We start from the raw sequence: 14155 nt of genomic DNA on the forward strand, positions 1-14155 counted from the left end.
CTGCCTGAAGAATGGTGGCAGTCTTGCTGCTAGGCCTCAGCTGTGTCTGTTCCCCAGTGGTAGCCCTGATCCTAGACTACAACAGCATCAAGAGTTCAGCTGAAGTGCAGGGCACCAGAAAGGTGAGAGCTCTGGGGGTCAGTTGGGGACCTGAATTGAATTTTCAAGGGTTAAACGATCTCAGAATATTAGTAATATTTTGCAAAAAATCTTATGATTGATTTCAGTTTTTAAACAGAAGGGTTACAACTGCTTGGAGTAGTGCTTGGCCCAGAAGGTACTAGAATTGTTAAGAGAAAACAAAAAATACTTATGTTCCTGACCCCAACAGACCCAGCTGTGTGATAACTGGAGTTGGATCAGCCATCCTAGCAGATAGAATTTTAATACTGTCATAGCTGTTGTGTATTTCTAAATTGGAAACATTTTAAAAATGGAATGACATCAAGAAATCACCCTGTTAAAATATAAATGAAGTCAGAGCAAGTGATGGCCTGTCAGCACTGATCAGCTCTTCAGCAGAGCACTATGCTCTAATGCACTGAGTGCAAGACGGAGTGAGCAAAGGGTGCTCGAGTTCTAATCTTGATTTGGGAAGTGATTTGCTGTGTAACATTAGGCTAGTTTAACTACTGGCACGTATAACAAACACAAACGTGCACAAACTGCTGCTTTAAAAACATGTCAGTTTTGTTAGCAAGCTGTTACTGTTACTTGCTGAAGATCACAACTGTGCTGGGCCCAATACAGGATAGAGAGGTGTAGACCTTGTCTTCCAGAGCTCCCAATCAAATGGAAGATCATAGACCAGACCCAAGAAAGATTATTCCAAAAATAACATGTTGGACTGATCAATGAAGGGGCGAGTAGGTTTTTTTTTTGGGTGTGAGCAATGTATATTCTATTCTAAATATTGCTCATTTACAGCATTTTCCCCCTCTGAGGAAAGTTATTTTCTTTGTAGAGTTCACAGTGCATAACAGACCAGGACTGTAATGCTAGCAAATTCTGCCTCAAGCCTGAAGATGAAGTGCCCTTCTGTGCTACCTGTCGTGGGTTACGAAGAAGATGCAAGCGTAATGCTATGTGCTGCCCAGGGACTATTTGTCTAAATGGTAAGCTATAATCATCTGGTGTCTATGATATTTAAAGATTGGTAGAAATTAGAATTATATGTTTATAATCTATATGGTCTAAACACAAAAGTGATCGGTGCCTGTTTTAATTTTTTTTCTGGTTTTCCCTTACCTCCTGCTAATGTTGAGATCATCGAGCTCTCCAGCATTTCTTTAAAACAAGCAACTATCTTTACCATGAGGCATCTGTAAAATAAAGTAATAAAAGTCCTATACATGCATCTGAACACATTTAGAATAGGGCAATTAATAGTAATGAGTTAAAACTGGTAGTTAGGAACTGCATACAATTAATAAAAGAAGTTAAAGATATCAACGGGGAAAAATATCTGTATCTATATCTATCTCTATGGCCATTAGGGCTAAGGACAATCGGAAGGAATTCTTTAAATATATCAGGAACAAATTAAATCTGAACAATTTCATAGGTCTGAAATTAGATAAGGATTGTAAAGATATCAATTACGATATGAAAAAAGGCAAAAGTATTCAATAATAATTCTGTGTTTGGAAAGTACGATGGCACCTCAGTTATAAACGCCTCAGGAATGGAGGTTGTTAGTAACTCTGAACAAAACATTATGGTTGTTCTTTCAAACGTTTACAACTGAACATTGACCTTATACAGTTTTGAAACTTTCCTACGCAGAAGAAAAATGCTTTTTTTAAAACCATCTTTATTTAAACTAAACAAGCACAGAAACAGTTTCCTAACCTTGTCAAATCTTGTTTAAACTCTCCCTTTATTTTTCTAATAGTTTATGTTTAACACAGTACTGTATCTGTGTGTTTTGGGTTTTTTATGGTCTCTGCTACTGCCTGATTGGGTAATTCCAGTTCCAAATTAGGTGTGTGGTTGACCAGTCAGTTTGTAACACTGGGGTTCATAACTCTGAAGTTCTACTGCAGTACAATGATGTTTTGTATATTTTTAATATATTACAATGATAAGATGACATTAACATCCTTGCTATTCCACCAGTAAGTAGGAACAGCAACTATTAAATATTTTTAAAATCATCAGGTCTGGATAACCTGCATCCAAGATTAGAGAATTGACAGAGTTCTCTGAATCGTTAATATTGACTTAACAAATCTTGGAATAATGGAAAGTTCCAGAGGACTTGAAAATACTCTCCTGTTGTACCAATGTTTAGAAGGGTAACTGGGATGATCAGGAATAACTATAGGACAGTTAAAAAGTAACAGAGTGTCCTGTGGCACCTTTAAGACTAACAGAAGTATTGGGAGCATAAGCTTTTGTGGGTAAGAACCTCACTTCTTCAGATGCAAGTCATATGGGACAGTTAGTCTGACATTAATCCCAGGCAAAGTCATGGAAAGGATTGTATGGGATCCAATCAGTAAAGAATTAAAGGATGGTAGCATAATTGGTCATGATCAACAAGGTTTTATGGAAAATAGATCTTAAAAAATAATAGTGTGTGTCTGAAATGACAAGTTGGGTTAACCAAATATATCATATCAACACAACTATCTTTAATTTCTGTAATGTGTTTGAGTCCCATGTGACATTCTGATTAAAAAGTTTAACACTGTAAAAAAAATCAATACAGGCCATATTAAATAGATTAGAAACTGGATTAGCTGACACTAACTAAAGAGGGAATCCTCCTCCTAAGGGGGTGGGGGGAGAGGGGGAGAGAAGGGTGTTTCTAATGGGAGTCTCATGGGGATCTGTTCTCACCAAATGCTATTCAATATCTGTATCAATGATCTGGAAAGAAATGTAAAATCAGTGCTGGTAAAGTTTGCAGATGACATGAATTGATGGAGTGATAAATAATGATGGGAACAGGTCAGTTATATAGATCAACATGAATCACTTGGTAGGGTGGGCTCACTTGAACAATGTGTGTTTTAACAGTGTGAAATGCAAGGTCACAAACATGTAGGAACAAAGAATGTAGGGTCACACTTATAAGATGGGAGACAGTATTCTGGAAGGCAGTGATACTGAAAAGGAGTTGGGAGGAACGGAAGATGCTTTGATCATGGCCTACAACTCCTATATAGGAAAGACTTCTGACAGCGGACAGCGGACTCTTCAATCTAGCAGAAAAAGGCATGACAAAATTCAAGGGCTGGAAACTGAAGCTAGGTAAATTCAGAGTAAAAATAAGGTGCACATTTTAAAAGTTAGGCTCATTAACCATTAGAACAACCAACTTAGGGACATGGTGGATTCTCCATCACTTGAAATCTTTAAATCAAGACTGGATGCCTTTCTAAAAGATATACTATAGCTCAGTGGCTTTCAATCTTTCAAGATAACTGTGCCCCTTTCAGGAGTTTGATTTGTCTTGCGTACCCCCAAGATACACTTGAACTATTTGCTTACAAAATCAGACACAAAAATACAAAAGACTCACACCATGCTATCACTGAAAAATTGCTTACTTTCTTATTTATACCATATAATTATAAAATAAATCAACTGGAATATAAATATTGTACTTACATTTCAGTGTATAATATATAGAGCAGTATAATCAAGTCACTGTTTGTATGAAATTTTAGTTTGTACTGACTTTGCTAGCGTTTTTTATGTAACCTGTTGTAAAACTAGTCAAGTATCTAGATGAGTTTATGTACCCCCTAGAAAACCTCTGTGTATCCCCAGGGGTATTCCTACCCCTGGTTGAGAACCACTGCTATATCTCAAACAGAGCTTATAGGTTTAATGCAGAAATTACTGGTGAGAATCTATGGTCTGTTATGCAAAAGGTCAGACTAAGGTGATCATAATGATCCCTTTTATCCTTAAAAATCTATGCAGGTATGAACCTATAAAAGTATGATGTATGAGGGAGGGAGAGACAAGGCGATTGGATCCATTTTCACATCTGGAATAAAAGATCATTTGATGTCTCAAAGCAGCTATGTCGGCATTCTTCCCCCCCGCGCGCTTCTGTCCAAAATTACAACCTTCCACCTTTACACCAGATGTTTGCAGCCAGACTGAAGAAGTTACCCCAACAGAAGGACGAAGGACTGATGAACAGGATGGTTCTGATTCAAAAGGGACAACTCAACACCAGATCCAAGAAAACAACTCTAAAAAAGGACTTGTCAAATCTCCAAGCAATAAAGGTAAAACGGGCCTAAAAGCAGAGAAATACCGGTAATTATATTCAATCTTGGAGGAGAAATATATTCCAGATTAGAAAAGTAAAATTATATGGAGGCATGTGTATGTTATCTTCCATTAGGAAAAGGAGGAGACCCCTACCATTCTATTGCATAAAGAAAATGAACAGATTGGTCCCAATGTGCTTTAAAATTATGCACTGAGGATAACCGCATTATTTCCTACATGGAAATTATAATAATGCCAATCACAGAATTAGGTGTTTTGAATATTAAATTGTCAGGAATTATGTTAAGACAAATGCAGAGAACAATAATCCCCATAAAACCTTTTCTGTAAAAATATAAACTGTTACTTACTAGGTTTGGATACAGTGTTGCAGCCACAGCGGTCCCAGTATATTAGAGACACAAGGTGGGTGAGGTAACATCTTTTATATTCAAGCTCTGTGGAAGCTCGAAAGCTTGTCTCTCTCACCAACAGAGGTTGGTCCAATAAAAGATATTACCTCACCCACCTTGTCTCTCTACTCACTAGGAATATTTTGACTAGATTCTGGACCCTGCTCAGGTGATGCAAAACTTGATTAAGCCAGCCTTTTGGCTGTTATCTGGAAATTCCCTGTTCATTAGGATAAGCAACTCTCTGCCACCGTGCCATTGGTATAGGGGGCACAGCTGGAGGGTCCTTATTCCAAGGCTATTCCCTGCTTCCAGCCACCTTTTCAGCCAGGGACAGCCAGGTTTAAATCATTGCAGCCTTTGGACTCCCAAACAGTTCTAGAATCCAAGCGCCACAAAGCTGAAGTACAACTCCCCATCCCTGGCTGCACTAAGTGCAGCATGGAATCTGGATCTACTTAGCAATTTACACTGTGCTCATCACAAATCACCTTTCATAAAAGTCAGAAACCAACTTTGCTAGTTAATGGCTAGCAAACTAGCAAAGCAGTGGGAAGAGATCAGGCTTTGTTAAAAACATTCATCAATGTGCTGTTCTCCATTTATTTAAATTGAGAGTGCTAGTACTTGCTCAGAAATAAACATTGTTAGATTAGTTTCTTATGTGTCAATTTCCTAACACAGATTACTTGCAGGATGCAAGTTCATGTTAGGATACCACTATTTGGGGCTGTCTTCATATTATGTCTAGTGCAAACAAAATGCAAACAACTGTAAGAGAGCACATTGTTTGTATTTAATAATAGATAATACCTAGCTCTTATGTAGCACTTTTCATCAGATTTCAAAGTGTTTAATAAAGGTCAGTATCAGTATCCCCATTTTACAGGTAACGTAGTATGAATCTCTCTAAATGGAAGGAATTAAATATGTAACAAATAAATCAGGGAATACAAAAATTAAGATTCAGAAAACAACATTAACCTAGGGAAACTGACATTATTAGAAAAGGGATCAAACAGAACCAAAGCAGCAGAGGGCAATAAGGTCTCAAGAGCTCAGTTATTCAAAAAACTCAAAAGAACCATTACTATTATTAATTATTTGTACTATATTTGCATATGCTAGGTCTGAAATTGCAAACACTTATGCATGTGCTTAAATGGTTGTAGGAATGGGGTCACAGAGAGGAAACAATTTTTTTCGCAAGGAACTTACAATTTAAGAGAAAAATCACAAGCAGGCATATGCAAAGAGAGGACTCAGGAAAGGGAGGATAAGGTGACTCAAATACATTCTTGCCTTTGTAAGCGAGACATGAGAAGTAATTCTTCCATTCTAATTAGGCATCAACTGGAGTATTGTGTCCAGTTCTGGGCACCACATTTCAAGAAAGATGAGGACAAATTGGAGAAACTCCAGAGAAAATCAGCAAAAATGGTTAAAGGTCTAGAAAACATCACTATGAGGGAAGTCTGAAAAAAATTGGGTTTGCTTAGTTTGGAGAAGAGAAGACAGAGGGGGGACAGGATAACAGTTTTCAAGTACGTAAAAGGTTGTTACAAGGAAGACGGAGAAAAATTATTCTCCTTAACCTCTGAGGATAGGACAAGAAGCAATGGGCTTAAATTGCAGCAAGGGAAGTTTAGATTAGACATGAGGAAAAACTTACTGTCAGGGTGGTTAAGCACTGGAATAAATTGTCTAGGGAGGTTGTCGAATCTCCAACATTAGAGATTTTTAAGAGCAGGTTAGACAAACACCTGTCAGGGATGGTCTAAATAATACTTAGTCCTGCCATGAGTGCAGGGGACTGGACTAAGTGACCTCTCAAGGTCCCTTCAAGTCCTATGATTGTACACATAACCTGTCTATAGAATCTAAAGACAATGCAACTTTTTTTAAGAAAAAGAAAAACTGTAGTAGTAGTTGTAGCTGCCATTATCAGTTGGTAATGTTCCATGGGCACCACACTAGCTGCTAACTTCTTTTGTGAATAAAGCAGATAGATTTCAAAATGGTAAAACTGGGAGCGAGCAGGAGCCCAAAAGATCTTTTTCATTTGGAAAAATAATCCTCATATGAAGAAAGATTCTTGCAAGCCTTGTCCACAGTTATGACTGATGTTTAACCATTAGCATGCCTGCTGATTTTTAAGCCAGAAGATCAGCTAGAAGTCTTTGCAGGGGAGGACAAAGGGCTTTCCACAATGGGGGAGATCAGGACTGGTCTGAAGTGAGTCCCACCCCTCTGCTAGCAATCCTCAGTTTTGTGGTCAGCAATTTTTCTCTGAACTGTTGACTCAGTACCCACCGCTCAAGCCAAGAACCTCAAAGACATGGGGTATGTTATACATTTTATTCTGCTTACTGCAGGTCAGGAGGGAGAAAGCTGCCTTCGCACATCAGATTGTGCCTTTGGGCTTTGCTGCGCTCGCCATTTCTGGACCAAAATCTGTAAGCCAGTTCTCCGTGAAGGACTGGTCTGTTCCCGCCGGGGACACAAAGATGTTGCTCAAGGTCCAGAAATTTTCCAACGCTGTGATTGTGGCCCTGGTTTGTCTTGCCGACCACCGCTCACTGGGCTGCCACGATCTCGCTTAAACATCTGCCAAAGAAACTAAAGAGCCAATAAACACTGGATCCAGAGGGAGAACAAGGGATTTGCTGTCTACTCCAGAGTTAATTTATGCAAGCTTCTATACAATTATCCCTAACCTTCCACCGGCCAACAGAGCCCTGCACTGGAGAAAACACCCAGCTCAAAGCGAGATCTGGGCACTGGGCAACCTTAGATGTACATTTCATTCATATGGGCTCTGTTGTATCCTTGTGGGCTGCACTAAGTAGCCATCAGACGCTTACAAAAAATCGCTTATGCTTTCAGATAGCATGAAGTACAAAAGGGCTTGATTTTTTGTCTGCTTTTACCAACTATCTAGGGTCCTTTTTTATAGCTATCATAGCTGTAGCATGTATAAAAATTCAGAGGTTCTCCGGCTGGTTTCCAACTATTTAGTTATTTACTAAAATAAAAAAATTACTAAAGGAACTAGTAGATTCTTTCACAGGAATTGCAATTTACTTGTCAATAGGGTCAAATTATTTCCCAATTGTTTCCAGGATGTTCAGAGCCACAGAAGAAAGCTGTTTCCGCTTCTGGCTCCATCTCAGACGCGATGACAGAATCACATGTAAATGTCAGATACCATCAAAAAGTGCTTCATAAACTATTTACATAGAGCAGCACAGAGATGAGAACAAGCTTTATCTAGGACAAAAGGCAGTAGACACCTAAGATACTGCACATAGGGAAACAATCATTAAGACCATCAATGGGAATTTGTGAAAGTGGTGAATAAGTAAAAACTGGGGGTTATAATGAAAGTTATATTGCAACTTAAACTGCACCTAGCCTGTACTATGTGAATATTTTTTTCATTCTCTCTATATAGTATTTAGATACCACAGTGATAGACACCTTCTAATTGCTATCAATGCAAAACCTGTCATAAAACCTCTCATCTAAAAGACTCCAAAGTGCTCTGTCTGCCAACATATTTACGGCTGTATAATTAAAAATATAAAATTTCACCTGCCACTTAAACAGTCACCATTGAGATGAAATGTGCAGCCAGTTTACAGTACACAATTATAGTTCAGGGCAGGAGGTGAAGACCTATAGGAATGGACTTGATTATCTGCTAATTCCTTTCCCTAAGTGCTATGATCCTAACATACAGTAAATAGCTATTAAACCAAACTGTTTCCTTATGCAATTGCTCATCTGTTATATTTAATAATAAATAGCGGAGTTTGTGCTGAGCATCTCCAACATGTTTTAACAGAAATCTGATACGGTTTCCAGATTTTTAAAGTTTATTATGGTTGTTTTGAAGTCTGCAGATTTGACCTCTGGCTTGCAGCACTTCAGGGAAATGTATCAAAATTAAAATGCAATTTTCTTTACGCGGAGAGAGTGATCCCATGGACTAATGCTGTTACTGTCAGAGACGAGAGGGGCTATTTAAATCATTATTTTGCACCTACTAACTTGGCCACCCATAAATCTATTCCCATGGTGAATATTTTAAATATAATTTATGACAAGTACATTGACTTTTATGAAAAACAAATACAATATCTTCATTCAGAAGCCACCATTGAATACATTAATAGTAACTGTCCTTGTTGAGCAGCCACATTTTTCCATGGAAATTGTAAGGGAAAGTAATAAAACAAAAACTGTGCTTTCCAAAACACAGGTATCTAGTATCCCAGGGAGAAAAAGGCAGACTACAATTTATTATTAGAACACAAAATCTGGACCAATTCCCAATTTAATCTATGAGAAATTTTATCGTGAGGGAGCTGCTTGGTTCCTCATTTTCCCTGCAGACTTATCTTAGCACCTTAGCAAAGGGCCTAATTAAAATTCAGATAAAAACCATGTCTGTATTAAAGATATTTTTGAATAAAAGGAAAGTAATCAAGTTGCAATGTTAGGTGATTTAATTTTTACAACACATTTTACTCTAGTGCCATGGAACCATTGTTTAAAAACAGTGTCAGTAATACACACCTTCTGAAGTAACGTTCAAGCAATAAATATGCACCTAGTTTTGACTCCGATGATTATTCATAAAAGCTACAAAATAAGTGAGCACTAGCTAGTGAACCTACGAATGCAAGTTATTCACTCCGTTCTTTTGGCTCTCGATACTTCCACTGTATGTAGTCAAAGATATCCTTTTCACTCTCTACTGGGAGGGGCTCCCCAGCAACTCCTGCAAACACAAAGATGACAGACGGGTGAAGGACAGCAACTTTGCAAGGCATTATGAGTAGCAGTGCTGTGCAGACACTATTTTATAAAGCAAGGACAGGTTTATCTAGAAAAAACAGGCTGATGTCTGAAAACCAAGAAGCTGCATAAATGAAGGAAAATAGGAGTCTGGTTAATAGTTAGATAAGGTCTAAAAACTAGATCTTCTATGCAAAAAAAACGGATCAATAGGTCACAAGGTGTTGACTATATCATTGTAAATGCAGCAACTTTGTAGCTCAACCTCAGAGTGTCAATCCTAGAACTCTAGCTCTTGACACAGCTTTATAAATATACACCATCAGTTAAAATTAGACAGTATGCCCATCCCAAACCAACAGAAAGCTACAGTCTTGTTATAATGCTAGAAAACAGATGCCTGCCCTGTGTGGCACAAATAGACCAGGTCTTGTTCTCATTGAAATCAATGGCAAAATTCCATTGAACTGGATCAGGCAGACCCAGAGGGGGGATATCTTGTGTGCGGGAGAGAAGAAAGCTGCCTCCTGATACTAGGTAGGTCTCTGAAGTCAGAGAGAATAGCATGCTACATTTAACTGTAGCATGCAGCAGTAGCCCTTGAAACACCCTGAAATACTATTATGTGCGTATGGGTCTGTTTGGAGAAGAAAGGTTCACACTTGTCCTGAGAACCTAACAACCCCTCAATGCCAACTGGCAAAGGATTCACTGTTCTGTAACAACTCCTGGCAGCCCTGACATACTCACTAGACCCACCACATTGCTTTCGTAGACTGTATCCAAAAAGTGTCAAGTGAGGTATCTAATAAAAGTGTGTCATACCGATCCTCAGAAGTTTTGCGAAAATCTACGTATGGACGATATTTCAGGAGTTGTGTATGTGTACTGAAAATATGTTTTAAGAAGACTGTCTCCCAAGCTGGAGTTGACAAACAGGTTTTGAGTCACACAAAGGAAACCTCTTCATGTGTCACATTGTTGGCTATGTAAATTAATCACTGTAAGCCAATATAATGGAAGCCAAATCTGCACATGGAGTAAATGGGGATGGGAAACACGAGAGACTAAATTACAGGGGGTCATCCTGATTCTGGGGACAAAACAAGTAATATGGGGGGGGGCTATAAGGAAAAGAACACCTCTTTATCCTCCACTGAGGAACCAAAAAGGACAGTGCTTTTTGCATTCATGAAAGGGGGATCTCAGCCATGTTGGTTGGAGATGCTGGGAGACTGCTTTAGGTGAGATAAACTACTTTAACAGACTAAAACCTCTAACTCTAGGAAGCATGTTTTATATATAACCATTTCTGCTTCCATTGTTATCTTTACTATCTCTTAAATCTTAGCTTCTAATAATAAACTTATGATTGTTTTCATTATAAATATATCTCAGCGCTGTAATGTTATATAGGAGCTGACTCTCAGTTGAATCAAACAAATGTGTGTACACTGTTCCCTGGGGGAGAGCCAATCTACTAATTTCTGTGAGCATTCAGTGACAGGAGTGGGACACTGCAAGGTGCGGGCCGAGGACTCTGAGGGTTGGTGTGTACTTATTATTAGCCTGCACAAAAAGAGATCTGTGGAGGCCTCGAAAGCAGTCTTTGTGTAGCCAGAGGGATTTGGTTTCAGGGAGCTGAGCTACAGCAGGCACAGATAAGACCCTTTCACACGAAGGGCAGGCAGTGAAGTGCCTCACAACCCTGAGTACCCCTGGGGAGCATCATAACAAGAGAGACCAGAAAGAACACTTTGCGTAGAGACCAAACTCACCAGTAACTCCCAAGGGCCGGATTGTGTACTCGTTGATTGTGAAACCCATTTCCAGGGCATGAGTTCTCATGTTCTTATTGAATATGTCACTGCCTGTGAAGTACAGTACCCCACAATAATATTGATCCTTGGGGATCAGCCTAGAGTAAAAGAACCAAAAAACAAAATCTCAGCTCCAAGTCAGTTGGAATTCACTTGAGGCACAGTTTCTCTAATCTTATTACCATTTACAGCAAAACCCAATGCTCTACTGGCACCACATTACAGGACTCTGTATAACTATTCCTAGAACATCACCAGAGAGATTGCAATATTCCTGAAAATCCATCATCCTACAGGCACGTACAAAAGGAAAGGGTGGTGCAACAACTCTTGCCATTAAACTACTACTGAGCGGTTAAGGCACGGTATCCTGACAAACCTCCCCGTTCAGTAATTGCTGGAGGGGAAGGATAGCAATGAAGATCCTTGTTTTGGAATCAGGAGAAGGGGGGCTTGCTTTGCAGTCAGGGATTGGGACTAGCACTTTCATAAATGCCCTATCATGAAGTTGTGTGGGCTGTGCAGTCCTGTTCTGTATGATACACACGAGGAGGTGGAATCATGACAAATGCCCCCATTTTGGATGATGCTTTAACAAATGCCTGTTCTACCCCAGGAGTGCAGGCCTATTCCATTTACATTTTACCTGATATCAATTCTCCTGTATGGATAATTGGTTCCATCTTCTTCGTTTGGCAACTGACATACACCCTAAAAGGACACAAGGAAAGCAGAAATTATAAAGTTATAGGAGTTTTAAATTGTCTTGGGCTTTTTTTTTTTTTCTTTTAAAAGAGAAAAACACTAAAATAGTTTTAAAACGCAACCGTGGAGTCTGTCTAGTTATGTGATCATGCACAGGCGTACAGTCTGAGAGGTGAATAAAAGGTTTGCTTATTAAACGTGCTTGTTTGGGCTTATGATTCTCCCTTGTTAATAACCATGAGGATTTCTAAAGAAACATAAGAATAAGAGAAAATCCAAGAGGAAAAAGTAGAAAGATTAGGACAACAGATAAAGCATCAGATGCCAGCATTTTGTAGTACTGTATAGCTGGCACCTTGCTTCTATCCCTTGGACTTATCAAGTACAAGGTTGCATTTAGAGAGTTACAGAAGTTACTGCACGTATTAAAACTAAAGCATGCCAGAGATCAGGATCAATAATCCACTATGCTGAAAAGCAGGGTTAAATATGCATAAACTAATATTTGTATAGTATTACAGAAATGTTGATATTAAGCCATTGTGACCCCATGAATTACACCTGTGGGTGTATAGCTACAGTAAGGCATGTATCTATGCCATGCCAAAAGTCCCAGACCATTGTGATATCACCATCCTAACTCTACAGCTAATTTGGGTGAAACAATTTCATTGGTTGTATGAGGGAAACTGCACTGATGGTGGATTACTTGGCTCAACTGCCTGCCATATCAATGTGACACAAAATATCCCAAACACGCACAGCCACTCACCGCAGCACACACCCCTCAAATGTTACTCTCACATATCAGCACAGAATCTCCCAACACAATACCCTCAGACATACTCAGCACAACAACCTCAAGCACACATAGCCCCTCACCTCAGCGAACACCTCATGCGCCACTTTCACAAACCAATGCAGACACTTGCCCACCCTCACACACATCTTTACCATAAACTTGAGCAGCAAAGCCATGGACCATTGCTAATTTGTAGTAAAGCTTTTTTTTGTTTCCAGGATAACATTCATTCTAGGACTCATTACTATCACTTACCTTTAGAAAACACTTATAGGACTATAGAGGACGTTAGAATTTATATGGAATACGAAAATACCAAGGGTGAGACCAGGAACCTTGTACAGACCCATCAGAGGGGACTAGCTGTTCCAAATAGTCTATGGCACTATCAAGCCAACCAACTCAAAATAGTAGTGGACTGGGGGTGCATTTACCCAGTGAAACACTGGGTCTTTAATGAACAAGAATATTGCAGCAGTGTACACACTGCTATGCTACCATGATTAATAAAAATCACACCCTCCAGAAAATGACATCCTTTAGCAAAGGCAGAGCGCTATGGCTTTTGGATAGAACTAGAGAGAAAATAAGCTCTTCTCCCTTGCCAGTGACACCCACTGCAAATAGTCCAGATTTTAATCCAAATCGCAAAGCAGAGAGCTTCAAACATTGGGAGAGCAATGGAATACACATGCACAGCTAGGCAGCTATTCAGTCAAGAAACTTTTTTAACTTATTTAGCTATCAAAACTAAATTTAACTGACCCACTCTGTCCTGGTACCCGTACTCTCAACTCAAGCATTAATGTTTCTAAACTTTCTAGACAATCCTTGCTATACAAAGAGAACAAAGAGTCCTTGTGGCACCTTAGCGAGGACTCTGTTGTTTTTGCTGATACAGACTAACACGGTTACCACTCTGAAACCTTTCTATACAGGAAGCTAATTATAATGGAAGTGATGGCAACCTGGAAACAAAACAAAATATAACTAATTTATATTAATCTTTGCAGACAGCTTTCCTAACAAAATAGTGTCTATATATGACACACTGAGAAAAGGATGTGGGTAGACAAATTACCCCAGAAGAATGGGGTCTGATCTGGAAAAAAGAGTACCAACAACTTCAGTATGCAGCACAATAAAATAAAACTTCTTTAAGATACTGTTTCAGTGATACCTCACACCAGTCAGGTTAAAAAATATAGATTGAATGGGGATAAATGTTGGAGAAATTGTGGTGAAAGGATTATTTTTTGCCTATATAGTGGACATGTCCAGTCAGAGAGTATTAGGATGCAATCAGTAACCAAATATCACAAATTGCTGGATATTATTACCACATGATCCTTTGCTAATCCTCCGAAGGCTTTCTA

The 14155-nt window shown here is 39.0% G+C and overlaps 2 protein-coding genes across 4 annotated transcripts in view; one reads left to right on the top strand and one right to left on the bottom strand.

The window, feature by feature from the left end:
* Window positions 1-8473, top strand: DKK4 (dickkopf WNT signaling pathway inhibitor 4). Its single transcript, XM_034762060.1, has 4 exons — window positions 1-122; window positions 965-1115; window positions 4104-4250; window positions 7025-8473. Exons 1-4 carry the CDS (start codon window positions 12-14, stop codon window positions 7270-7272), a joined length of 657 nt encoding a protein of 218 aa, XP_034617951.1. The 5' UTR covers window positions 1-11; the 3' UTR covers window positions 7273-8473.
* The window catches only part of POLB (DNA polymerase beta), a 27743-nt gene continuing 20750 nt past the window's right edge, over window positions 7163-14155 (bottom strand). For 2 of the 3 annotated variants that reach the window (XM_034762059.1, XM_034762058.1), the window contains 3 exons: window positions 11919-11983; window positions 11231-11370; window positions 8731-9435 (listed from right to left, as the gene is read on the bottom strand). In XM_034762059.1, the coding sequence (XP_034617950.1) occupies window positions 9341-9435; window positions 11231-11370; window positions 11919-11983 (300 nt within the window). In that variant the 3' untranslated portion in view covers window positions 8731-9340. Of the gene's footprint in view, window positions 7269-8730; window positions 9436-11230; window positions 11371-11918; window positions 11984-14155 lie in introns of those variants that run through there. The other variant, XR_004644629.1, reaches the window with a different exon arrangement.

This window comes from Trachemys scripta, chromosome 2, assembly GCF_013100865.1.
Source record: "Trachemys scripta elegans isolate TJP31775 chromosome 2, CAS_Tse_1.0, whole genome shotgun sequence".
Taxonomy (NCBI): Eukaryota; Metazoa; Chordata; order Testudines; family Emydidae; genus Trachemys; species Trachemys scripta.